General features: G+C 41.5%; 1 protein-coding gene across 6 annotated transcripts in view; it reads left to right on the forward strand.

Annotated features, from left to right (window-relative positions):
- Positions 1-6,773: 6,773 nt before the first annotated feature.
- The window catches only part of axdnd1 (axonemal dynein light chain domain containing 1), a 57,222-nt gene continuing 37,943 nt past the window's right edge, over positions 6,774-26,052 (forward strand). The window contains exons 1-9 of one of the 6 annotated variants that reach the window (XR_009329678.1): positions 6,774-7,076; positions 13,144-13,296; positions 15,150-15,334; positions 16,274-16,377; positions 20,745-20,823; positions 21,485-21,564; positions 21,983-22,039; positions 22,975-23,083; positions 25,661-25,782. Coding sequence is in view for 4 of the 6 variants with exons in the window: in XM_059031944.1 (XP_058887927.1) it covers positions 13,197-13,296; positions 15,150-15,334; positions 16,274-16,377; positions 20,745-20,823; positions 21,485-21,564; positions 21,983-22,039; positions 22,975-23,083; positions 25,661-25,782 (836 nt within the window). In the remaining 2 variants the exon portion in view is untranslated. Of the gene's footprint in view, positions 7,077-11,720; positions 12,112-13,143; positions 13,297-15,149; positions 15,335-16,273; positions 16,378-20,744; positions 20,824-21,484; positions 21,565-21,982; positions 22,040-22,974; positions 23,084-25,660; positions 25,783-26,052 lie in introns of those variants that run through there. The other 5 variants (XR_009329679.1, XM_059031944.1, XM_059031943.1 and 2 more) reach the window with 5 other exon arrangements.

Here is a 26,052-nt window from a genome sequence, read left to right on the forward strand (position 1 = left end):
CGGGGTTTCCTGGCTGACAAGACACGGCTGCAGCATAGCTGTGCTGCGGGGGCTGGGGGGAATGCGGGGGGCGTGGGGGTCCCTGGCGTCGCTCCTGTTGACTTGCAGCTCTGTGGTGGGGGCGTGGCCTGGGGGGCTGGAGGGAATGCGGGGGGCGTGGGGGTCCCTGGCGCTGCTCCTGCTGACTGCCAGCTCTGTGGTGGGGGCGTGGCCTGGGGGACTGGGGGATCCTAGGAGCTTGGGGGTGGCTGGGCGTGCTCCTGGTCTCGGTGTATCTCTGGTAGCACTCTAATTTATGCTGTGATTTTACTTGGCTCTCCCAGTGTATCAGGTATTTGTTTTTCAGGGTGGTGGTTATTTTAGATATCATTGGGGCCTGATTAGAGCAGCTCTTCTGAGGCTCTGTGATGCTGATCTGGTTCTCCTCACAGAGCTTCTCCATCATGTAGTTGCTGGTCTTTTTATTTGGGTAGCTCTCCTGGCTCTTCAGGGCCTTGAACTGGTAGGAGTCGGGGTTGCATTGGTTCAGGTGGCTCCAGTACCTCAAAGCTCTCTTTTGTACAGTGAGCAGTAAGGGAAGACGTAGATCATCAGAAACGCCGATATGGCGTGTAGTTAGGGGGGGAGCGGGGGTACTGACTCGCCGGCACGGCTGCTGCTGTGTGCCTGATGTCGGGGTGTCGGTGGAGGGATGCCTGGTGGCGGTAGGAGAGGTTGTGGGCTTCAACAAAATAAAATCAGCTTCAAGGATGAATAAAGCTCTAGTCATATTTTTAACTGATTTGGATTTGGTAAATAAGCTAGTGGAGGAGGGGTTTAGTGTGCAGGGGTCTTATTGAAGTTTCACCTTTAGTGACACCCGTAACCAAAGTAATACTGTCTAATGTCCCTCCCTTCTTAAAAAACGAGTTACTGGAAAGAGGGTTAAGATCCCTCTAGGATGCAAAACTCCCAGTGTTAAACATGTCTTGTCTTTTAGAAGACAAGCGTTTATTTTGCAACACGATCCTAATTTAGTTATTGAAGTAGCATGGAATTTTAATGTCGAGGGGATGAATTGTGTTGTTTTTGCTAGTTCTGATACGATGAGGTGTTTTAAATGTGGAGCTCAGGGACATCAAAGGAAACAGTGTCCGAGAAACAGGGATCGGGCTGAAGCAGAGCAGGATAAGGGAGCTCCTGGCGGGGAGGAGGCTAGGGGCGATCGGGGAGAGCGGGAGGACGAGCAGCCCCCGGAGCCAGCAAAGCCCGAGTCGGCGAAACCAGCAGAGCCCGAGACAGCGGTGCCTGAAGCAGCAGCGTCAGCCGTGCCTGAAGCAGTGTCGACACCGCAGCATAAGAGACACAGCCAAGCGCAGACAGCCTCAGGGCAAGAGACTGGACAAATGATGGCGACAAAAAAGAAAAAGAAAAACAAACAGTCTGAAGAAGGAGAGCCTAAGCGAGACCCTGGGTTAGTGTTTGTGGGCAGCGGGGAGAAGACTCAGTCCCCCGGCGTGAAAGTTGCGGAGAGCGGAGGCGATCCCCAGCCGATGCCAGAAGAGGAGCTGACGTCTTCCCCGGAGGCTGTGCCACCTTGCCTGAGGAAGAAGGCACAAGCACAGAACTGCCCCAGTCTGACTACGAGACAGGTGGCACCGAGGCTGAAGCTGTGGCTGTGGAGAACGGCAAGGCCGCTGAAAAAGATGGGGCAGACGGCAAGGAAGACGAGGGCATGTACGAGTCGGATGACGGGGGGCTCTCTGATTCCTCGTTAATCTCGGACGTCCCTGACAGCCAACCCGTCAGGAAAAAACTCTATACACTACAGTACATTTGCAACTTTCTTGACAGTACCAAAGGTAAGAGGGGAGTGGACATTAAAAGTTTTTTTTCCTGATTTAAAATTGTTTTTACATTCTGCGCACGTAGTCTCCAGGAAGTCCACACTTGAGGAGCTAGATCAGCAGAAGAGATACCGTTTAAAAAAAGTAGTAGAGACGGTAAAGAAAATGATACGTTCAAAAACATTATTTTAAAATTGATTTTTTAATACGACTTTTTTATTTTTATTTTTTAGTGTTTGTTTTAAATTGATGGTCTTAAATATTTTAACCGCTATGGAGAAGTTTATTTTTATTTCCTTTAACGTTAATGGCTGAAGACAGTCTTTTAAAAGAGCACAGTTATTTGATTTTTTAAAGCAGAAAAGGGCTGGGGTTGTGATGGTGCAGGAGACGCATATTGAACAGGAGAGTGAGGCGGTCTGGCTGTCAGAGTGGGGCGGTCAGGGTGTGTTCAGTCATGGCTCCAGCATCAGTGCGGGAGTAGCGGTGCTTTTTAAATCAGACCTGCCTGTCAGTGTACAGCACGTAGAAGAGATTGAGAAAGGGCGGCTTTTAAAGTACAAACACAAATAGCTGGTTTTAACTTTACTTTTATAAATATTTATGCACCAAATACAAGAAGAGAAAGAACTGTATTGTTTAATAAGTTGAATCAGACCATTTTAAATTGCAATAATAATGACGTATTAGTGGTTGCGGGTGATTTTAATTGCACTGTAGATTTTACAAAAGATAGGAATACTGAGGAGCCACATCCTCAATCCTCCTGAGAGCTGACTGCAGTTTTACAGTGCAGTGACCTGGTTGACGTATGGAGGTGTCTGCGCCCTCATGCCCGACAGTACACCTGGTCCCAGTCTCGTAATAACTACACATCTAGAGCACGACTGGACCAGCTTTATTCATTCTGTTGTCACCTCAATTTTTTTGTAGGGGCAGGTATCATTCCTAATAGTCTGTCAGACCACCACTGCCTGTTAGTTAATATACTTATTCCAGCTGAAGCACACAAATCTTCTTGTCGGCACTTTAACATTCAATTATTAAAAGACTGTAAATTTGGAAATATTTTTAAAGAGTTTTGGAAAATCTGGCAAACAAAAGAACAATTCAAGATTTAAGGCAGTGGTGGGACATTGGGAAAAAACAAATTACATTTTTTTGTCTGCAGTACACCCTGGAGGCAACCAGGTCACTAGACAAAGCAGTCAGGGAGTTAGAGAGAGACATTCTTAATTTAGAAAATAACAAAGATCACTCTAATGAGCAAACCTTCCATAAAATAAAAGAAAAAAGACATGTGCTGGGCAGCTTGCTGGAGGAGAAGGTGAAGGGGGCGTTGGTGCGTTCTCGCTTCGTGGAGCTGAGGGACATGGATGCACCCACTTCCTTCTTCTTTGGCTTGGAGAAAAAGAGAGCATGCAGCCAGCAGCTGAGGTGTGTGCGGACGCCCTGCGGCAGAGAACTACACAGCAGAGAGGAGATCAGTGAGGCAGCTGTGCAGTTCTACAAGCAGCTATTCACTAAAGGGCATTAGACAGGGCTGCTCTCTGTCTGGAATGCTGTATTCATTGACTATAGAGCCACTGTTGCATCTTCTGATAAGGGTAGGTTGTCTGGCTGGGCAGTGCCTGCCTCACCCGTCCCTGTCTCTGTGAAAGTATCGGCCTACGCTGATGATGTGAACGTGTTTGTGTGCAGTGATGGGGATGTCCAGGCCCTGAAGGAGAGCTTGGCAGTGTTTCAGAGAGCATCATCAGCACAGATAAACTGGGCAAAATGCAACACCTTCCTGTCAGGCGGTTGGCAGGAGGGGGGGCCCCCACACTGCCTCAGGCCCTGCAATGGGACAGGACTGGGATTAAGGTGCTGGGGGTGTTCTTTGGGACAGAGCTGTTCATGCAAGAGAACTGGGAGGGCCTGGTGGATAAGGTGAGGGGGCGGCTGCACAGCTGGCAGGGGCTGCTGGCTCAGCTGTCATTCAAGGGGAGGGTCCTGGTCATCAATAATTTAGTGGCCTCAATGCTATGACATAAGCTGACGTGTCTGGACCCCCCACGGGGAATGGTAGAGGAGATTCAGAGGATATTGCTGGATTTCTTCTGGAGCAGGAGACCCTGGCTGAGGCCGGCAGTTCTGTATCTCCCCACTGATGAAGGGGGGCAAGGCCTGGTCAGCATTGCCAGCAGGGTGGCAGCCTTCAGACTGCAGGCAGTGAAAAGGCTCCTGTATGCTGAGGAAGGTGCTCACTGGAGAGAGAGAGCCTTTTATTTTCTGAGAAGAGTAAGAGAAATGGGGTTAGATCAGAGCCTGTTCTTAATTGATTTTTCCAGGTTAGATGAGATAGGTCTCCCTTCTTTTTATGTTAATGTTTTTAAAATGTGGCAGACAGTAAGAGTGGAGAGGGAGGAGGGGTCACTAGAGGAGCCCCTCTTCTTTAATCCTTTTTTTCCCCATTCCGTTTTTTCAGTCGGAGGTGCTGTGTGCCAGTTTTGTTAAGGCCGGTATAACCCGACTGGCCCACCTGATTGTGTCAGGCCACCCGTTGGATCTCAGCGGCTCAGCTGGCCGGACGGCTGGGCTGGCGCTCAGAGAGGCTGGCTGAGAGAATAATTAATGAGCTGAAGAACTCTCTCCCCCCGAAACTCAAGGAGGCTTTTGGGGAGGGGCTAGCTGGTGGGTCAGATCAGGGAGGGGACCCCTTTTTCCCTATAGTTTTTTTATCCCCAGGTTTAGGTGAGGAAGAGGGCGGGGAAGGAGTGAGAATAGGGAAAGTGGAGAGAGTAAAAAATATAGCTCCACACTGCAGAGGGGAAAAAGCTATATGAGCTGCATGTAAAAACAGTCCAGTCCAAGCAGCTAAAAGGGCTTGTAGACACAACGTGGAGAAGCCATTTACAGGTAGCAGGAGAAAGAGAGCCAGTGTGGAGGGTGTTGTACAAACTGCCCTTAACTAAGAGTAGGGGACCTGCAGTGGAGGATCCTGCACTGCGCTGTGTCTACGGGACGGTTCCTCCACAGAGTGGACCCCAGCATCAGTGCGGAGTGCTGTTTCTGTGGGGAGGAGGAGACAGTGTTCCACACCTTCAGTGATTGTGTCAGGCTGGGGTCGTTCTTTCATCTCTTGCAGGGGCTCCTGCAAGCTTTTGGGGTGATTTTTAGCAAGGAGATTTTTATTTTTGGGTTCCCCTATAGTTTTAAATCAAGGAATAGGAGTGTTTTAATTAACTTTATTTTAGGGCAGGCAAAATTGGCCATTTTAAAATCCAGGAAAAATAAGATTTTAGAGGCAGGACTAACAGACGTTGTCCGATTGTTTCGTATTTTAGCAATCAGCCGGGTAATAGTGGATTTTAATTATTTTAAAATGGTCAGTAACCTGGAGGGCTTTCAGGAGAGGTGGTGTGTGGGAGACGCCTTGTGCTCATTGAGTGAGGAGGGAGAGCTGCTGTTTAACTTCTAGTTTTAATTTATTTTGTTTTATTGTTTTTACAGTGTTTTTATTACTTTACTATTAATCTGTTTTTACAGGAAAACACCGTTTAATTTTTTTTAATATTGGCTTTTTTTGTGTTTTATTTATATTTTATGATCCTTTTATTTGGTTAAAATCTGTTTTCAAAAGGAGAACATGATGTTTTTTTTAGGATTTTATGCTGATGTGCTGGGGAGGTTTCGGCTGTTCCCCGGAGCCAGCAAGTATCTTAATCGTGTTTTACCTTATTATTGTTATTGAATGGATTTTAATTGAAATGATTTAATAAAGGATCTTAAAAAGTTAAGTCTCTCTGTCTCTCTCTCTCTGAGGATTGTGGGAGGGGCCTGCTGCAAGCAGGGTTTGTGAGCTGTGTGAGAGCGGTAGTGGTTCTGCTAAGAAATAAATAGTGGTGAACTATTTCGCCATTTACTTCTATATTTATTTATTATATATTTATAAAACGTTTTTTTAAAAAGTATTTTTTGTAATCTTAGTACTTTTTAAACGTTTTAGCCAGTGTGTGCCCAAAGATGGGCTCCCACTCCGGTGGGTTGGGGGGGCTTACTAGGCGCCACGGTTTTAAAGTTTTTTCCGAAAATAATGATTCTGTTGAAGATGTGCTGCTTGCCGTGGGGCGGGTGGTTGGTTTGAAAAGATCAAATCCGCCTCACGGATGAACAAAGCTATGGTCGTTTTCCTTAACCAAGAAAATCTGGTTAACAAAATTGTGGAAGAGGGATTTATGTTGAATGATTCTTTGGTAACTGTAACACCGTTATCTACGCCTCTTACCAAAGTAATATTGTCAAATATTCCCCCTTTTATTAATAATTCATTGATTGAAAGAGAACTTTCCAGATATGGTAAAATAATGTCGCCGATCAAAATGATTCCCCTTGGATGTAAAAATCCAGAGATTAAACAAGTCATGTCTTTTAGGAGACAAGTATTTGATAACCCGGAAAAAAGTTTAAATGTAGTTTGGAGTTTTAATGTAGAGGGCAGGGATTATGTTGTTTTTGCCAGGACGGAGGTTTTTAAACGTTTCTTTTGCGGGGAACAGGGGCACCTTAAACGGACCTGCCCCAAGCTACAGACTGAAGCAGGGACAAGAGGTAGCAGTGGTGACGGGGAGGCGGCCAGGGTTGTTCGGAGAGCGTCGGTGGAGGAGCTGCCGAGACCTGAGCCGCAGCCCAGGAGGAAGAGAACGGAGGAGCCGGGTACCAGCGCGGCTGCAGCCGAACCGGGGGCTGCAGCGCCGGCCGACGCAGACAAGGAGGGTGTGTACACTGCAGTCGTAAAAAAAAAAAAATTAAAAAAGAACATCTGCTGCTGCCGACCTGGCGGCGGGTGAGGAGGAGTCTGTGTGGGGGCCCATTATGGTCTCTCATGACAGCGGCGTAGGGTCTCAACCCTGCGCTGTGGTGGAGCCGAGCGCCGGGTCTGAAGGACAAGAGAAAGGCGGGCCTCAACCCGCGGATCTTGTGTCTGAGGACCCGGTGCTGGAAGGGAGCGGTGTTGGGGGGGATAGCCTCGGGGCTCAGGTAGGCCCTGTTGGCATTCACCCCAGTGATGAGACTCCTCAGCCTGCTGGGTTGGTAGCGGAGATGCCGGCGGCTGATGGAGATTCTGCGGACGAGGAGGAGGACGGATCGGCGGGATCGGACGAGGATGGATGGGAGGACTGGCTCTCCGACACCTCGCAGCTTTCTGACATCACGGCCAGCCAAAGGGGGAAACTAAGATCAGCGACTTTCTTGAAAGAACAAAAGGTAAGAGGCGAGTAGACATTAAATCCTTCTTCCCAGACCAGAAACGGTTTTTGTGTTCTGCGATTTAATATTAAGGAAATCGACTATAAATGAGTTTGATCAGAAAAAGAGGTTCAGACTTAAAAAATATGTCAGCTTAGTTCGGAAAACATTAGCCACATCTAAACATTTTTAATGGCTAATTTTATTAAGAACATTTTTATTTTAACGTTTGTTATTTTTGAATAATCTATTTTTATCAATGGAGAAAATTATTTTAGGCTCTTTTAACGTGAACGGGTGCAGGGATTTTAATAAAAGAGCACAATTATTTGATTTTTTTAAACAGCAAGCGTTCAAACGTGATTTTATTGCAGGAGACACACTCGGACAGCAGTAATCAGTCTCACTGGCAGTCTGAGTGGGTGGGGCGACTATTTTAAGCCACGGTTCTAATTTTAGTGCTGGGGTTGCTGTTTTATTTTCTCCAGGATTTGGGGCGGATATTTTATCTATTGAGGAGATTATTCAAGGTCGACTTTTAAAAGTACAGATAAAACACGCTGGTATTTTTATTGACTTTATTAATATTTATGCGCCAAATGTTGGGGCAGAGAGAATTTTATTTTTTAAAAAACTCAGTCGGGTACTCAGGGGTTGCAGTACGGATAATTTCCTCGTGGTGGGGGGAGATTTTAATTGTACCATGGATTTTAATAAAGATAGAAACCACGGGGAACCAATCTGTCAGGGAGATGGCCACTGTATTATATACTTTTGACCTGGTTGACATTTGGAGGATTTTTCATCCCACAAGTAGACAATATACCTGGATCAAATGTAATCAAAATCAGCTGTCAGGGGCACGCCTGGATAGGTTCTATACTCCACAACAGCATATTAACAAATTCACTAAAAGTAGTGTAGCACCCAGTAGCTTTTCTGATCATCATTTTGTTTCCGTCACTGTTTCACTACCAATCAAATCACATTCAAAGTCATACTAGCACTTTAACAACAATCTGCTACAGGACAAAAACTTCACTGATTACTTTGAATTAGTTTGGAAAAATTGGCAAAATGAAAAAACTAATTATAGTAGTTTTAAGACAGTGGTGGGATATAGGGAAAATTCAAATAAAACTTTTCTGTCAACAATACACACAAAATGTCACCAGGTCAGTGGATGCAGTGGTCAGCGAGAGCGATGAGGGGGTGTATCGGGGCCTGCAGAGAGAAGGCAGCTCCTGGGCAGCCTGCTGGAGAAGAAGGTGAAGGGCTCTCTGCTCAGAGCCCGCTTTATTGAACTCAAAGATATGGACGCCCCCACAGCCGCCTTCTTCGGCCTGGAGAGGAAGACAGCAGAGCGCAAGACAGTGTGCTGTTTGAGGCTGCCTGGGGGGAGAGAGGTCTCCAGCCCTGCGGAGCTCAGGCGTGTTGCAGTGAGCTTTTATTCTGATCTCTACAAGGCTGAGGGCTGCGACCCGGGAGAGATGGAGTGGCTTCACCAGGGTCTTCCCAGCCTGGACAAGGAGGAGAGCAGCGGATTGGACACTCCGCTGGCATTCCCAGAGCTCACTGCGGCCGTGGCGCAGCTCTCCAAATGGAAGGCTCCCGGAATAGATGGACTGCCTGCAGAATTTTATCAGAGGTTCTGGAACTCAGTTGGTGAGGACCTGTACCAGGTCTTGCAGGAATGTGTCCGGGATGGGGAGCTGCCGTAGGGCAGTGATAACACTGCTACCCAAGAAAGGAGACCTCTGTAACATCAAGAACTGGCGCCCTGTCTCCTTGCCGTGCTCCGATTACAAACTGCTTTCCAAGGCTCTCGCTAATCGCCTAAAGACCAACATAGGATCAGTGGTGCACACAGACCAGTCATACTGTGTGCCCGAGAGATCGATTTTTGATAATTTGTTTTTATTAAGAGATCTTTTTAATGTGTCCAAAGTTTATAATGTTGGTTTTGGTTTAATTTCACTTGATCAGGAAAAGGCTTTTGATAGAGTTGACCATGAGTATCTGTTTCGTGTTTTAAAAGCTTTTGGTTTTGGCCCTGTTTTTACTTCTTTTATAAGACTCCTTTATCACAATGTTTTTAGTGTTGTGAAAATGAATAACGGTCTGACTGTCCCCTTCCCTGTGCAGAGGGGGATACGGCAGGGCTGCTCCCTCTCAGGGATGCTCTATGCCCTCTCTATAGAGCCCCTGTTACACCAGCTGAGGGAGAAACTGCCTGGATTGGCTGTACCAGCTGCGCCCAATGCAACCCCTATCAAGCTCTCCGCATATGCTGACGATCTCAGCGTGTTTGTCACAACTGACCGAGACGTCGCTGTGCTGGAGTCATGCATTATAATGTATGAAAAGGCAACCTCAGCACGAGTAAACTGGGCAAAAAGTGAAGCTTTTCTTGTTGGCAGCTGGGAGGATACCCCCCCTCCATTACTGCCTTCAGTTTTAAGCTGGAATAAAACTTGGGTCAAACTTTTAGGTATTTATTTGGGGAATGAGCACTTGAGCAGTTCATTCAGCAGAACTGGGAGGGGCTGCTGGACAGGGTGAAGGGTAGGCTGCAGAGCTGGCAGTGGCTCCTCTCTCGGCTCTCCTTCAGGGGCAGGGTCCTCATCATTAATAATCTTGTCGCCTCCATGCTTTGGCATAAGCTGGTGTGCCTGGATCCTCCCCTGGTTTTAATAAATGAAATACAGAAATGCCTGGTGCAGTTTTTTTGGAGCGGGCATCACTGGCTGCGCCCCACTGTTTTGTATCTCCCCCGTGAGGAGGGAGGGCAGGGGCTCATTGATATCCCTAGCAGGATGGCAGCATTTAGGCTGCAGGCTGCCCAGAGACTACTGTACACCCCACAGCTGAGCTGGAGAGACCTGGCATTTTGTTTATTGCAGAAGGCAGGGAGGCTGGGTTTTGACAGACATTTGTTTTTAATATCTCTTGATTGTTTTAGTGATGCAGGGTTGGAGGGTTTTTATAAGAATTTGTTAAATGCTTGGAGACTTTTAAAGATCACAAGGTCAGAAGAATCACAGAGCACACAGTGGGTTTTTGAAGAGCCCCTGTTTTTTAACCCCATTTTTAAATGTGAGGTTTTTAGCTCTGTTTTTTTATCCACTTTGTTTTTTAAAGCCGGTTTTACCAAACTGGGGCATTTAATTGATTTTAATCTTTTTAGTTGGAAAGCCAGCAGGGTTTTAACCCCTGCACTGAATATTAGATCAGAGCGTTTCCTGGAGAAGGTGCTGAGTGATCTCCAGGCATCCCTCTGTCCGGCACTCTCCCAGTTTTTGAGCAGGTTTCTGGTGGAGCGCGTGGCTCCAGAGCAGGAACCCCTGTTCCCTGCAGTGCTGGTCTCCCCATCAGTGACAGTGGAGGAGGAGGAGCCGGCTGGAAAGCTGCTGTCGCTTAAGAAGGTCACTGAGGTGGCTTTCCACACAATTGAGAAAAAGACATTATGTAAAATCTGTGTGAAAACCAGACATTTTAATAAGTTGAAAGACCTGGTGGACACTAAGTGGAGGGCTCACCTTGGTGTCCCTGTTGATGAAGTTCCTGTCTGGAGGGTGCTGTATAAGCTTCCCTTGCCTAAGCGCTCCGGAGACCTGCAGTGGAGAGTGCTGTTGCATGGCATTTTTGCCACAAATTGTTATTTGAGCCGAGTGGAACCGGGGGTCAGTGTCCAGTGCCCCTTCTGTCCCGCGGAGGAGTCTGTTTTCCATTTGTTTGTGGATTGCCCTCGGCTGCAGCCCTTTTTGTTTTTAGAGAACCTGCTGGCTTCCTTGGGGGTTATTTTTACTAAATCATTTTTTGTTTTTAGTGTAAAGTATAGTTTTGCACGAAGGGATAGGTGCTCATTGGTCAACTTTGTCCTTGGTCAGGCGAAATTAGCTATTTTAAAATCCCGAAAAAATAAGATTTTAGCCACTGGTTTTATAAATCCTATTAGTATTTTTAGGATCCTGATGGTCTCCAGGATCAAGATGGAGTTTGCTTATTTTAAAATGGTGCACGACCTGGACAGTTTTGAGAGGCGTTGGTGCATTGGGGAGGGGGTGTGTGCCGTGAGTGAGGAGGGGCAGCTTGTTCTATTCTTATGAGACACACTCTGAAAGACTGAGATCCCATTGAACTGGACTGTTTGAAAATGGAATGAGAAATGTTGGATCAGTTATGTTTTTTTGCACCAGTGTATTTCGTTTGTTTGTTTTGTTTTTGGTTTTATTTAGTTATATTGTATTCTAATTTATAGAATAAATGGATTTTAAAAGTCAAAGTCTCTCTCTCTCTCTCTCTCTCTCTCTCTCTCTCTCTCTCTCTCTCTCTCTCTCTCTCTCTCTCTCCAATTCAAGCTGTCTTTACATATTTTAAGGGAGGGAGGGAGACTGCTATACAGTCCAAGCCCTCTTGAGTGTAATGCAGTACCCCCGCCTCCTTTACAAAACTGGCATGTACGCCCTCTAGCGGTAAATTTAAAATAAAAAAACTTATTTTGACATTTGCTTCTAAAATGCATTTCAACAAACTAATATCCTCTAACATACTGTCCCGCTGTATTATTACGTTATATTTGACTTTATTTTAACATCTGCATCCCTGCTGTCAACTGTGGCGTTTCAGACTAGAGTATAATATAGCAGCGAACAGGGAGACAAACATACAGAAAGTTTGATCAAACCTCGTTGGAATGACGCAACCTTGTTGTCATTCTGTGACGAGGTCTTAACATTCGGAAGATACGTGTGTTCATTGGTAAGTGCCTCCACAATTAGATCTTCTACGTCTGTTAACATACTAAATTACAAATAATCGATAAAAGAAAGGACGCTGCTCACGTAAGTACTGTAGATAGTATCTTCACTGTACACCCTTGCCAAATTAGAGTCGTTGGTTCAGGCAGTAATACGGACACACTCCAATCTATATTTGCAGTTGCCATGGTGACAAATAGGCCACCAGTTCGGCGTCCTTGGTGATGAAGTTCTTCAAGTAACTTCGAAGAGGAAAAAGGAGACGAGAAGGAATGCAGACTGTGAGCGAGTCAGTACGTGAAATATGTTATTGCAGTTGTTCAGTTATTTTTTTTTTTACGAGCGATCTGTAGTTATGTTAGGTTAGAATTTGTTTTGGCATTCTGTAATTGTATTAAAAACTCAGCCAAAGCACTTGTATTTTATTTTTAAAAGGTACCGGTAAATTAAGGGTTAATCTTAGGAGGACCACGGATTGTCTTGAAGTTGCATTAAAACACGCGTGTTGCAGTCGGTTATATTTATATTTTATAACTGTTTTGATGTGAAAACGTGTGGAAGAAAATGTAAAATGGTATTACCAATACAGCGAGAAAGCCATCGTAAAACATCAGTGTGTGAGTGGGAACAAAGCACTGTAGACTGCTTAACATGGGGCATTACTATTGTAATGGTCTAAAGCAGTGGCAGATCCTAATATTGCCAAAAAAAAACATCCTACTATATGCATTTGTTAATTCTATTCAGTGATGCTAAAGTGTACAGTGTGTAAACCATATATCATCACTTTTGACGCGTGTACATTATTTGAATGGAATTCAAGTAATGGCGAAGGCATCACGAAAGCACAGTCTCGGGTCAGTTTTAAATGAAAATAAAAACCTACTCACACTTACACTGTTAGCTGAAAATTAGGATAAACTGTTGGCTAAGTAATTTGAACAGTTTGCCATGCCTTTTTGGAAACACAGGCATTGGGGTATATTCTGTTGGCAGATATAAACACTCGCTGTTTAAATAATTGATAAAGGCCTTATGGTTTTAAAAATCAAATATACCACAGTTCATTTTAGTCTTGGTTTATTTCTGCAATCATGTGAAAACTCAGAAATGTTAATAATATAAACGACTCACCTCTGTTTAGATCAACTGAAACTTTTCGTTTTTGTCTTGCTATCTGTGAGCAAAGCTAATGAGAGTCTGATAGAGGTTGGATTTCTCAATGATATTGTCTAAATCATTTTTAGTGCCACTGGTCCTGTATAAGCTGACTGTTTTTACATAACTTCACAAGGCTTTATTAATACCCTCAACTTTATTTTCAGGACCCAGGTTTACCTCTCTAGCTAACACATTAAGATCTGATTAAGATTCAGCAATGGGAACTCCAGTGCCTACACCTCCAGCAATGCCCAGACCAGAGGGCAAGAGGTCAAAATCCACTCGCACCCTGGCATCTGCTGGAGATCAAGGACAAGGTAAATATTCATATTCACGTCATGTGTTTGAATTGCGAACTCGGCAGGCAGGAGCACCTAATTCCTGTCCTCAACACCTCCTGCCTGCAGCCGTTCAGTCCTGGGCATATTGAGTGAACATGTACAGTTGGCCTTGTCTCTTATGGTATAAGCGTGTCTTCTCGTAAGCACTTTGGGTGGGTGAAGACACACAAGTGGGAGCCCCGACTAGTTGACAAGTCAATTCGTAAAGTGACAGTCAACCTCAGAAACTGTCAGTCAGCTAACCGCATGTCACGTGATTGAAGCATACAGTTTCGGATGTGATTGCAAGCCATCAACATGCAAATGGCATTTTAGAACATTCAAAAATAGCTTTAAAAAAATCCTAGTAGTTTCAAAAGACAGTGTGCACAAACAGGGTTACGAAACAGAATACCAGCCATTAAAGTTACTCTACATAGTTAATGATGATACATAATTAAGGCCATTATCCATGCATATACAGTTAAACCAAAAGGATTAAACACATTCCCTGCCAGGGATGAAATCCTCTGTGAAGAGAGTGTAGCGAGAGTGGAGCTGGTCCTACGGCACGTCCCACATCTGGAGAACCACTTATTCAATAGTCAAACTTGGCAGTGACATTATAAGCTTAGATTATTGAGAATATCGGATTCAAGGCGATGTTCGTATGTCCATTCATCCACCCATCTGTATGTCACATTTACTTAAATTGATATTACATTTTTGCATTGATCTAAACTTATCAAATTTTGATGAAATATTTAAATGCTAATTCTTCTTCTGTAATAATGTTAATGTATGTCCTAATCATGAGCTTTTTCATCAGTGATAGCTCTTTGATAGATTGAGAGTTACAGCTGTGGTGGAGATGTATGTTTCTGACATACTTGTTATACGTTTTAAAGTATGCAAACTCAAGGTGGTCCGTGGGAAGATACCATCTCTGTTCCAGGGTAAAATATTCTCCTGCTATTAGCTGAAAGGAGAGTTGGTAGTCTCAAAAAAAGGAGGAAGAAAACAGCTGAGCATGAAGTGCACATAAATGGGTTCATTCCAGAGGTGAAAGGAATGATGGTTTATGTACAAATACAGTCAAACCGGTCATATCTGATCCTGTAAGAGACCATACCCTGTATTAATACAGAACCTGTCATATCTGATCCTGTAAGAGACCATAACCTGTATTAATACAGAGCCTGTCATATCCGACCATACCCTGTATTAATACAGAACCTGTCATATCTGATCCTGTAAGAGACCATACCCTGTATTAATACAGAGCCTGTCATATCCGATCCTGTAAGAGACCATACCCTGTATTAACAGATGGACCTCTGGCATGTGTCATTCACACATGCTGCTACCAATTGAACAGTACAGATGGAAACTGATCAATGTCCATTTTATTATTGGTCTACAACAGTCAATCATACTCTTAGCTGGACAGAATAGATTAAATTGCAGATAAAAACCAGGCGCTACAAAAGAAGAGAGGGGCATTGCTGCAGAGCCAGGGGCAGTTGAAAAGAGGAGAGGGGCATTACTGCAGACCCAGGGGCAGTTGAAAAGACCTATTACTTGCTAGCTGTCACTAAGTTTGTGTAAAACAGATCAAGAAAGTGAGCTGAAACAATATTTTGTCACAACATTGCCGACCTTCAAAAGCAGTTTCATTTTTCAAATAAATCAGATATGGCAGGTTTTACTATAACAGTACTAATAAGAATTTATATATATATATATATATATATATATATATATATATATATATATATATATATATATATATATATATATATAATATATATATATATATAGATCACTGTGTCTCCTGTGTGTGTTTGCAGAGCTCCCAGAGCTGTGGGATGGGTCTCTGGTAGTAGACCGCTCCAAGCCGCTCCCCACCTCACTGCAAAGTGATTTCATCCCTGAGGAGATTCTCAGGAGCCTGACATCCACTGTGGAACCCATCAGCCACCCTGGGGGATGCCTTGGACCTCCCAAGATTACCAGAACCCCAAAGGACTTCAAGGTGAGTCCAGCATGGGACACCAGCATGAGAACCTCTGCATCAGCAGACAAACAGACAGACACATCTTTACTAATATTTAAAGAATAAGTAGCCTCAGTTTTATTTCACTGCTGCAATCATTCTGGGTGGTGCATCTACTGAAATCCCAGCTTTTTAGAATATTGGAAAGGAAGTTTGTTTAACCCTAGGTTAAACAACTGAATCTGAGGAATTACCAATCGGCGATTTATAAAAGTAATGGTCCTTCTGTTGCACTTGGCTATTTTATGGAGAGTGGTAAATAAGCCATGTGTATTATTATGGCAATTTCAGTCCATCGCTTGACACAGGGACATTTCACGAGCTGTTGTACTTTTGTACACTTACTGCCTTAGATACTCAATTTAAACAGATATTTTACTTGTAGTTTGAAGTTTACATTGATTTAAAATACAACAGCCACATAGCTGTACTCATATTTTCAGTTCATTACTGTACATTTTACACATGTGATTCTAATCAGTTGTCATATAGGACTTCAGTGCTTTATATGTGCTACCTGCTATCCACGGTACCTGTTTGTTAAATGACACACTGTAATAGCTGACTGTCTCCTCCGAGGCCCAGCTGCAGTAGTACTGTTTGTTATAGTAGTGTGTTTTCATGTTCAAGGTCTGGTGAGGATAACTGTTAATTTAATTAACCTGTTGATTTTTTGGTTTAAAACAAAGTTTTGCAGCACTTTGGTTTTGTCTATCTGGTCAAAATACCCCCTCACACTTTTATTTGGAGGGGGGGGGGGGGGGGGTGGATTTTTTTTCTTGATAAAGTGTATCTAAAAATGATTTTTAAATGATTCAAAACAATAATTGAACAAGTTATCTTTACATTTCCAGTCCACTTGGTTTAGATAGACATTCCCAGGACTTCATGATGTGCATCTTTTAATGTGTGCGACAGGGCCCTGGACTCCGAGTGGCAGACCATGTGTGGCACCATCCTGTCCGCCGGACCAAATACAAACACCTGACTGACCAGCCCACCTCACTGACCGGAGCGGGGAGGTAAGGCTTGTAACAGCATGCTGTAACAATGAGAACCACTAGGGGGTGTGGTTCGGTTTCACTTAACTAACAATAAACACCTTTCAGGATTTGACAGCTGCAACAGAAAGACTAGGAGAAACATGAAATCTAGATTTTCAATCAATATCAAAGGGTTTTCTTTTTCTTAAATCACGGATGAGAAATCAAACAGTCACTGTTAAGATATTCCAGTACATCTTATCTGGTGTATAGCTGTCATCCTGTACATGGAATACACAACCTCATTCTAAAGTTAAAAACACTTTTGTTTAATATTTAATAGTAGTTCATATGTACAGTCTTAGTTTTTGTGATGTATCATACATTGTTTATTATTATAACATGCATAGGCGCTGGGTTATATGAGCTTGTGGAGCCCATGCTTCACCAATATTCTGGAATGTCAGTGTTTGAGCTTATATAGAATAATTAAGTACCTTTTGATGGGAACAATATCTTTTATACAGTTGTGTGTTTTTTTTTTTTAAATTCCACCTCATAATGGTAAAATATGACAGAAACGGCATACCTATCGAATAACAGTTCACATCAGATTAGTTTAACGGAGAAATCGGTGTTATTTCTCCTTCGTTAGAAGTGAAAGTTCTGAGTCATTCGCACAAGCCTTTCATGTCTCGCAGATCACCAGCTCTCGCACAAAGTGAAAAAGCCAGAAAGGGTCAGGTTGTGTCAGGGTCAACTTTCTTTTGCCATTTCCATATTCAATATTATGTTTGTGTATTTTATTTTTGTGTTCAATATTATGGTAGTGTGTTAGTCTGCCTACGAAAACCACTAATGTATGAGCCAAGAATGACTGAATCACGTGGCAGTTCTGCATGTTCAAAAGAACCTTACTTATGAAATGGACAAAATCTCATTAACGATTTATTTTTGTGAACTGAACGGCGCCGGAATGTTTTTTACTCTTCACTAAGCGGTAAGTCATCTATGCACTAATCAGTAATTACTTCTGTCTTTGTATAAACATGGATGTATAATTAAGTTGACTTAATAATGCACCAATTTTGTCATTTTCATTTTCTCTTGGTTTGCTGGCTTAATTATTTTGGCATAGAAGTAGAGCTGTATGCACCATGTCCTGTCCATATGACAGGCACAATAACAATAGGGTATGAAATGGTATTGTGTTTATAAAATGTTTTTCAAATATCCTTTATAGTTTGAGGGCTCCCGAGTGGTGCATCCAGTAAAGGCGCTCTGCGTGGAGTGCAGGATGCGCCCTATAGCCTGGAGATCACAGGTTCGAATCTAGGCTATGTCTAAGCCCTCCACAATTGGCCGAGCGCCGCCCAAGTAGGGAGGGCTTAGGTCGGCAGGGCAGTCCACGGTTCACCGCACACCAGCGACCCCTGTGGCTGAGGGCGCCTGCAGGTCTGCAGTGGAGGCATCAGATCTGTGTTGTCCTCCGGCGCTATAGGTCTGGTGGCTTCGCTGTGGATCCGCAGTGCGAAAAACGACGGCTTGGCAGGAACACGTTTCGGAGGACCGGGGTAAAAACATTGGCGATGACTGACTAAATTAAAAAATCCTTTATAGTTTGGGAAGTGATTTAATTTATAACTGGGGCTTCTATTCTGTTTTTATTAATTAAATTTGTTTTGCTTATTTTTTAGCTATTTTCGAGTTTTATGTAAATCTTTGTTTTTTCGGAGCTTTCGCTTTTTATATACTGTATAAATTATTGTTTTCTATTTTCCAAAATTCTTAGGCTTTTTTTTTCTGCCAGCATATAGTAGCTTGACAGTACTTGCACACTTCAATTGTACCTTCTTTCCTTTGCTGTCTTTCTACAACAAAATCCTTATGGTCATAGGCACATTCTTCTGAGGTTTTTGTGTGTTTAGGCATTTTTTTACATTTTGCCTCAATTTGCAATTCTGTTTTAAATCCCACGATCGTGTAAATACTCCCTATGGAACTGTGATATGGCTTTAAATCTCGGAGGGAGAACAAACCTTCGTTTCTAATTGTAATCTGGTTTTAAATCTCGCAAGCGTGTACAGTCCTGCAATAGAAATGAAGGAATTTGCTGCCACTCAGTAGTTGGGGTGGGGTGAGGTCAGTTTTTTTTTTTTTTGGTGTTATTAGATATTACACCAAATTATTATTATTTTTTATATTTTTTCTTTATTTTTTTTAAACCCAAAATCAGAAGCCCTATTTATAATCCAATTTACGAAACATGACAAAGTCATACTTCAGCTGTGTGTGTGCAGTCAGTCATTATCATGCAAATCTTTGTTATTTATTGATTTTATTCTTCTGCTTTATTCACGGTAATTGAGGTTCATTACTGTGTACCTTATTATTGTATTTTGAGTTTTTCTGTCTCTGCTGCTACTTTAAAAACCACGCTATCTGTTATTGTTTATACTCGATCAGAATGTGAGTTACTTGAATCTCACATTTCGCTTTCATGGGCTATGGATCCATCCGCACTTTGTTGTATATTATCCATACTCAATGGGGCTTCGACATTTATCTTCTATGTATACCATTTATAATACAAACAATGTGTCATAGACAAGTAATATATACTGTAGGCATTATATACTGTAATTATTCTATATAAGCTCAAAAATGAGATATTGTAAGTACACAGCGATGATAATTTTACATAAGGTAGGCGTTTTATCCAATAGGTACTGGGTTTACTGACAGCGTTACATTTTGATGTTTAAAAACAACATTTTTAAAGAGATTATTTTAGGTCTGTGTTAGAAGGTTCGAAGGTCCGTTCGCTAGCCAGGAATTCCGAAGTAGTTTTAAACCTTCGAAGGTTCGTCAGTCAGCATTCGCGCACTGGTGTTTTGTTTTATTTTTTTTATTTGTATTTTTTCTCTGTTAACAGAAACCGTTTGACAATGTGTGAATACTAGAAATCACACATTAAACGTCACTCACATGTAAAATTCGATCTTTTGATTTGCATATTACTTAAACAAAAGTTGTTGTATAAAAATCCACTACCAAATCATTATACGGAGCAACTCTCTATTGCGCCGCACTGAGGGGATATCTATAACGGTTGTAGTGCTTCAGTAAAATATGTACTGAATACCTTGTGTACAAGACAGTGTAAGAGAAGTGCTATGGAATATGATTGAAACATGCAAAATATATGTTAACACTAATAATTTCAATTTCAAAAGCTGAGCACCGTCCGCCTCTCCCCCCTCCGGCTTGTGTTATACAGAGGTAAACCTTTAATTTTTTCATTCGCCGTCTCGACAGCAAAGTGTTGTATAGCGTAAGCTGTATTTGAAAGAAATGTCTCGAAACCCCTCTGCTGTTTTGGCATTTTTTGGTTAAATGCCCAGATGACCAAAAAAAAAAGTTGAATGCAAACTGTGCAAGCGACCTGTTGATGTATCATGGAGGCACAAACAATCTGCGGGGTCACTTGACAAGCTTAAGTTCATATTATTATTATTATTATTATTATTATTATTATTATTATTATTATTATTATTATTATTATTATTATTTTTAGTAGTAGTAAAATGTGACTGACTGATAACCTGCTTGGAACGGTGACTGTTAAATAAAGCTTTGTTTTGCCTCAGTCCGCTGCAGTTGGTGCTGTTGCAATGCAAGCTTACGCGCAAGCAGCATCAATTACATGTAAATAAACAACGTGTATTTTGATTTTTATTTAAATTATAAAAACATCCTGTTCTATATAACGTATTTTTAAACTACATATGAATGTTTTATTCCATTTATATGGATTACCTGATTTTCAGTCCAATATAAACAAGTAGCTTTTGTGACGTCACCAGTAAATTTATGCAAATTAGTACCATCGAAGGTTCGAACCCTTCCTTCGGTAATGTGTTCCGAACCTTCAAAGGTCAAAATGTGCTCTTTGTTGCAGTCCTAGATTATTTTAATTGTTTTCTCCAAACTGGGGGGCTTCTATGATAATGAGCGCCTATGATAATAAGAGACAACCTATCCGTATTAACTTATATTATATCAATATTTTAATGTTACCTTTTTGCTTGCAGTAATGCGAGTACCAGTAATTGAATTTTTTTGCAGACCAACAAACAGTTGTGATTGGTTCATATACTTCTGTCCATGCAGTCTTACTTCATCATAAAAAAACATACCTATTATTCTTCTCAGCTGTGTATTTATACATGTTATACGTTAATTAAAGCTGCTTCTGCACAAAAATCTCTGTGAAAAAATAAAAACAAAAGAGCAAATTAAATAATCGGTGGACACCCCTAATGTGTATTTATATTCTTGTGTGTGTGTTTAAATGCATACCATTTTTAATAATCACAGACCAGCAATCGGGATGTTTTTTACAGGGATATTTCCTTTCTGTGCGATGCCATTATGAAAGACAGACAGCAAGCTCAGAGAGACGTGCTCCAGAACCTACACACAGTGAGTAAGCAAAGCAGCCCGAGAGCTTTCACTTGAGAAAGGGCGTTCAAAATGTCTCTCTGAACTGCTTGATTCTAAGGACTCTGATGTAACTTCTTCATTATTGTCAGCTCCAGATTGTATCCAGTTTTATGTAAATCCTAGGCATCTACTTTGGTAAGTGTTACTGTTAAGGTTAGAATAGAGTGCGACCTAGTGGCTCACCTGGTAAAAGCACAGCTGGTGGTGTGCAGGGTGAGTCATACACTACAGTCGGGGGAGTGCAGGTTTGTCCTGACTGGGCGAAGCCACCAGTCTTCACTGTGTTTTCCAGAGGGGAGTGTCGGATTGGCTGTGGAGGTTAGGGAGCCAAAACCATCAGGGTCTGTTTCTCCTCAATACGCTCCAGGGGTCAGGCCTGTAGAGACGGGTAGCTCGCTGACATCTGGATTATCCCATTTCCTTGATAGTTAACCAGTTTTGATAATAGTATGATCCTATAAGTGAAAATGCTTGCAGGTATTCAAACATTCTACTTGTAGACACAGCAAAGTCTTTGATCTCTCGTTGCGTGCTCCAGAAATACCAGGTGTGTTCAGTATTTTACTGACATACAGGACTTGTTTTGATTTGCTTTACTTGTTGAGGGATGAATGGTTTATGGCTTGTTGTTTTATCCCAGGACCCTAGTCTGTCTCTGGTTCCAGAGGAGTTTCACATTGTCAAGAACAAAGGAGTGATGGGGCTGGAGTACTATGAAGAGTAAGTGCTACTGTACTATTGAGTCAGTGCTGGGCTGGAGCACTACTGTACTGTACTATTCAGAGGCAGTGTCAGTATTCTATGTATATAACAAGTACAATGTATGTAAAAGGAAGTTTGTTTAAGCTACTGAATCTGAGGAATTACTTCCCTTGTATCAGCTCTTCTTAGCAATGCAGTGTAATTTAGAACTGTGTCTTTCTAACATTAGATTTAAATGAATGCAAGGCATATTTCAAAATAAGATTCACTCTGCAGCTGTGTGAGAGAAAACAAAAAGAATGCCAGATCTTTTTAAAAGTATACTTCCAATGATGCTGTGAATATATAACATGGCAAGTACAGGCGCTGTTTCTCTTCTGAGCTATTCTGCATGTGCTTATAGATAACTACATAACCATCGTTGATTGTTTTATAGTAAATACACCTTGTTGCTAGAAGATGAGGAAAAGAGACTCAAGGTATTCCCATCCATGTGAGTATTCCTATTGGTTTGAATTCAGTCACACATTTTTAAAATGTAGGTCCACCAGATTTCACCCAATGTGTATTAATTCAAATTCTCCCTCCCTGTCCTCTAAGCACAATTACTTCTTATCATCCTTCTGTCAGCCAAGATGTGATAGTGCCTTACTTCTCTCTCAACTAGCTCTCTGTTAAGTGATGGAGATCTCACTGTGTTAGTGACACGCGTTTAAAGGATATACTTTAGCCTGCCAGCTTTCAACGTTTTTTTTTTTTGTTTTTGTGAAATCGACAGCTGAAATCGACATTTATTTTGAAAGGCAAAATACAATTTCTGGAAACAAACTCTGAGATGAAAACAAGCCCAGATTCAAAAGTAGACACTTTGCAATACTTAAGGTCTATTGAAATACCAGTATTATCATTTCTGCATTATAGTAACACATGTGATGGCAACACGTGTTTGTTTTTGCTAGTTGGTAAGCGTAAATAAAGATCTAGCAGAAACAACAATAGATACATATACAGAATACAAATCCAATGATTTGAAACAGGTAACAATGAAATAGGATGAAATGCAGGTCCAAAGTAGATTGACTACCACTTGATTGAAGTGCATAAAACCCTAAATGGTAAAGAAGAGGTTAACCCAAGACACTAAGAGTAAAACAAGAGGACATAAATGGAGTCTGAGTAAAAGTAAGTGTAGAACGAAAGGTGGTCAAGATGTAAAAAAATAATAATAATTAAAACAATATACACACCTTACTTAAACAGCAACACATGGGAACATGTAACACAATACAATACAATATGCCCTTTAAAAAAAACACTACAAGACTAGCGAGTGGTGTGCTAACAAGAGAAGAGTCTTGATGGGCTGAACGCATGTTCATATGTTCTGTCACTGTGATTGAGAAGTGTAAGCTGTATTTCTCTTTCCAGGAAGCCCAGTGGCAGACTGGAGGCTGTGCAGCTGATGAGGGTAATGGACACCATGCTGCACAAAGCCGGAATTGATGATGAAGTACATGAAGTGACTGAACCCACACAGGTACAGTGCTCCCCTTGAAGACCTGAATTGAAATGGACACTATTTAGCTGGTGATCATATGCAGTTTAAAATAATTTTAGATAACAAATTAGTTCCATAATATATCTCTGCTACACACATCCATTCATAGTATACAGCCATGCAATCAAAGAAACTACAAAATGATATAGATAAAAAAAAGTCTAGTGGAAGCCATAATAGTAAAAGTGTTTCATGTTAAATTTCAAAATGTTACATTTAATTTTTTTTCAGTTTTTCATTAAGTATATGGAAAACTACAAAGCGCTATGTAATTCAATATGTTAACATTATTTCATTTGACATTATGAAGCAAAATTAGTTCATTCTATAGGGTAATGCAAAATGTTTGGCAATACCTGTAGGTCTGAAATGTGCAGTTTTGAAAGAAACACATGTTATAGCAAACATATATTTTCATTTTAAACATGATATCTAGTACTGCTGAAGGCTGAAGAAAGCTCCGTTTAAAAGTCATGCTTTTAGACTGTCTTGCACTTCCTGGGGTATTTCACCTGGAGAGTGAAATTGTCTCCACCCCTTCTCTGGCTTCTTTGCTGTCAATAACCAATCAGCTGCTTCCCCTATTATTATTATTATTATTATTATTATTATTATTATTATTATTATTATTATTATTATTATTTATTATTATTTATTTCTTAGCAGACACCCTTATCCAGGGCGACTTACAATTGTTACAAGATATCACATTATTTTTACATACAATTACCCATTTTATACAGTTGGGTTTTTACTGGAGCAATCTGCAGCAGCAGTGTCCCCCACCTGGGTGGAATGACCCAGGAAATAATGCAGCAAACAGACTTAATGGAAGGCAAGACCAGCCAACTAGTGTAGAACCAGCTGTCTGTTTTTAAATAAAAATATGCGTTTGCTATACATGTTTCTTTCAAAACTACACATTTGAGACATGTACAGTAGCTAATGAAAGTGCAAAATGAGTAAGATTTATATAATTATTTTCTTCGCTACAATAATTTACGTTGTCATGATTAAGGCCCTGTGTAAACCAAACCCAATATTCAATATTGTTAAATAAAAATGAGTTATTTAATAATTATTTGTATTTCACATAAAATCACATTAACTGAACTGTACAGCTCTACTGTGTGTCTGCGTGTAATATTCGCCATGAAAATAGTGCTGTGCAGCGATTGTCATGTGACTGCAATCTAGGCGGGAAATTAAAAAAAAAAAAACACATACCGCGATGGGTGTAAGTTCTTCTGTACATCCTACAATGCTACTGTAGATCACCACCGAGAATTGGCTGTTGACAGGCATTTAGATTCAAGTATTCACCAAAAGAGAAAGGCAGAAATCCAGAGCAGTACTGCGACTGCTTTACTTGCAAAGAAACAAAAAACGGTAACTTCCATGTTCCAAAAGTCCACTGAAAACCGTGAAGCACGAAACACATTAAATTTTGACCTGACAGAGGCGTTTGTTTGCACAAATATCCCTCTTGAACCAAAAGTTATGTAAATGGTATAGCAAATGGTGGAGTGATTCCTTCACCAGCCCAGCAGAGATATGAATACTTACCTAAAGTTGCAGTGTATCACAAGCCGGAGATTATGGAATTGGTAAAACAGTCTGGTTGCTTGTCAGTGGTCACTGATGAGTCGACTTATGCCCAGGATCAGTATGGGTTACACATTGTATTTGTTTTGCAAGGCCTAAATGGTGAACATGAAAGCTGTCCTTGCAGATCCACTTTACCTACAGGCTGTTAATTACAACACCGTTTCACAAGCTATTGTAAAGTGCTTGAATAACTACAATGTTAATTCTGATGATGTCAGTGCATTTACCTCTCTCTTTGCTGTTTTTAAAAAAAAAAAAAAATCTGTACACATAATTTATAAAATATTCTGTGCACATTCTGCGAAATATGATAGTTTACCTGTGACACTGCCGTGAATTAAAAAAATAACAAAAAAGTATCACAAATAATAAAGGACAATTTGAAAATTACAGAAGTTTACCTTACTTACCTCTCGTGCGCTCCGAATGTTTCTCATTCAATACATTTCTTCTCTTTTCCTATTCAGCTTGTCGTTGGTTTTCATTTTCATTCAGTAACAAGTGAAAAATAAAAATTAACAAAAAGAGAACCATGACCTCATGATCCATTTTCAAAACAAATTCAAAACAAATCCACCACACACCTGTGTCAACTGAATTTGACGTCCCGTCCCACAGACGGTGCTGCTTGAACAGTGTGAAAAGACCCAAGCCGTGTGAATGTACCATTAGAGACTGAATTGCCTGTTGTGTTTAGCTTAGTTATTGAGAGCAGATTATCTTCAATCTGGTGCTGTATGGAGGAATTTACACATATCTATGTGGATCTGACAGTATAAGTCTGATACAGCATTGTATTTTATATTGGTATATAGATGGGCTGTTTTGATCCTGGAGGGCCATTTTCCTCCAGGTTTAAGAGCTAATGAAATGAGGATCTAACGAAAGAAACCTAAGGACTGCTGCCCGGTTCATAACCCCTGACTCTGTGCTGTGTGTTCCTAACAGATGCACAAGCTACTGGTGCTGCTCAAGACGGAACAGAACATCTACAACGTTGTGTTCCATGAGCTCATTCGCCAGGTCTCTGTGGAGTGTGCAGAGAGAGGGCAGCTGCTGTCAAAACTCAGGTCAGGCACGACCGGTGGGGTCGGGGTCCTATAAAACCTTTGATAACATTTTAAGCTTTGATGTTTTTTTTTGTTTGTTTTTTTAAACAACATACAGGCTTGTACACCACAAAGCTCAGTGTTTGGACCTTTACTGTTCCTCATTTATATAAATGACTTGGACCAAAATACACACTACAAGATAAATTAGTAAAAACACTAAATAGCGGGGAAAAGTTCCCGGGCAATTCAGTTGGAATTCAATTAAAATTCAATGTTAACATTTTAGCA

Source organism: Acipenser ruthenus, chromosome 10, assembly GCF_902713425.1.
Source record: "Acipenser ruthenus chromosome 10, fAciRut3.2 maternal haplotype, whole genome shotgun sequence".
NCBI classification, from domain to species: Eukaryota; Metazoa; Chordata; class Actinopteri; order Acipenseriformes; family Acipenseridae; genus Acipenser; species Acipenser ruthenus.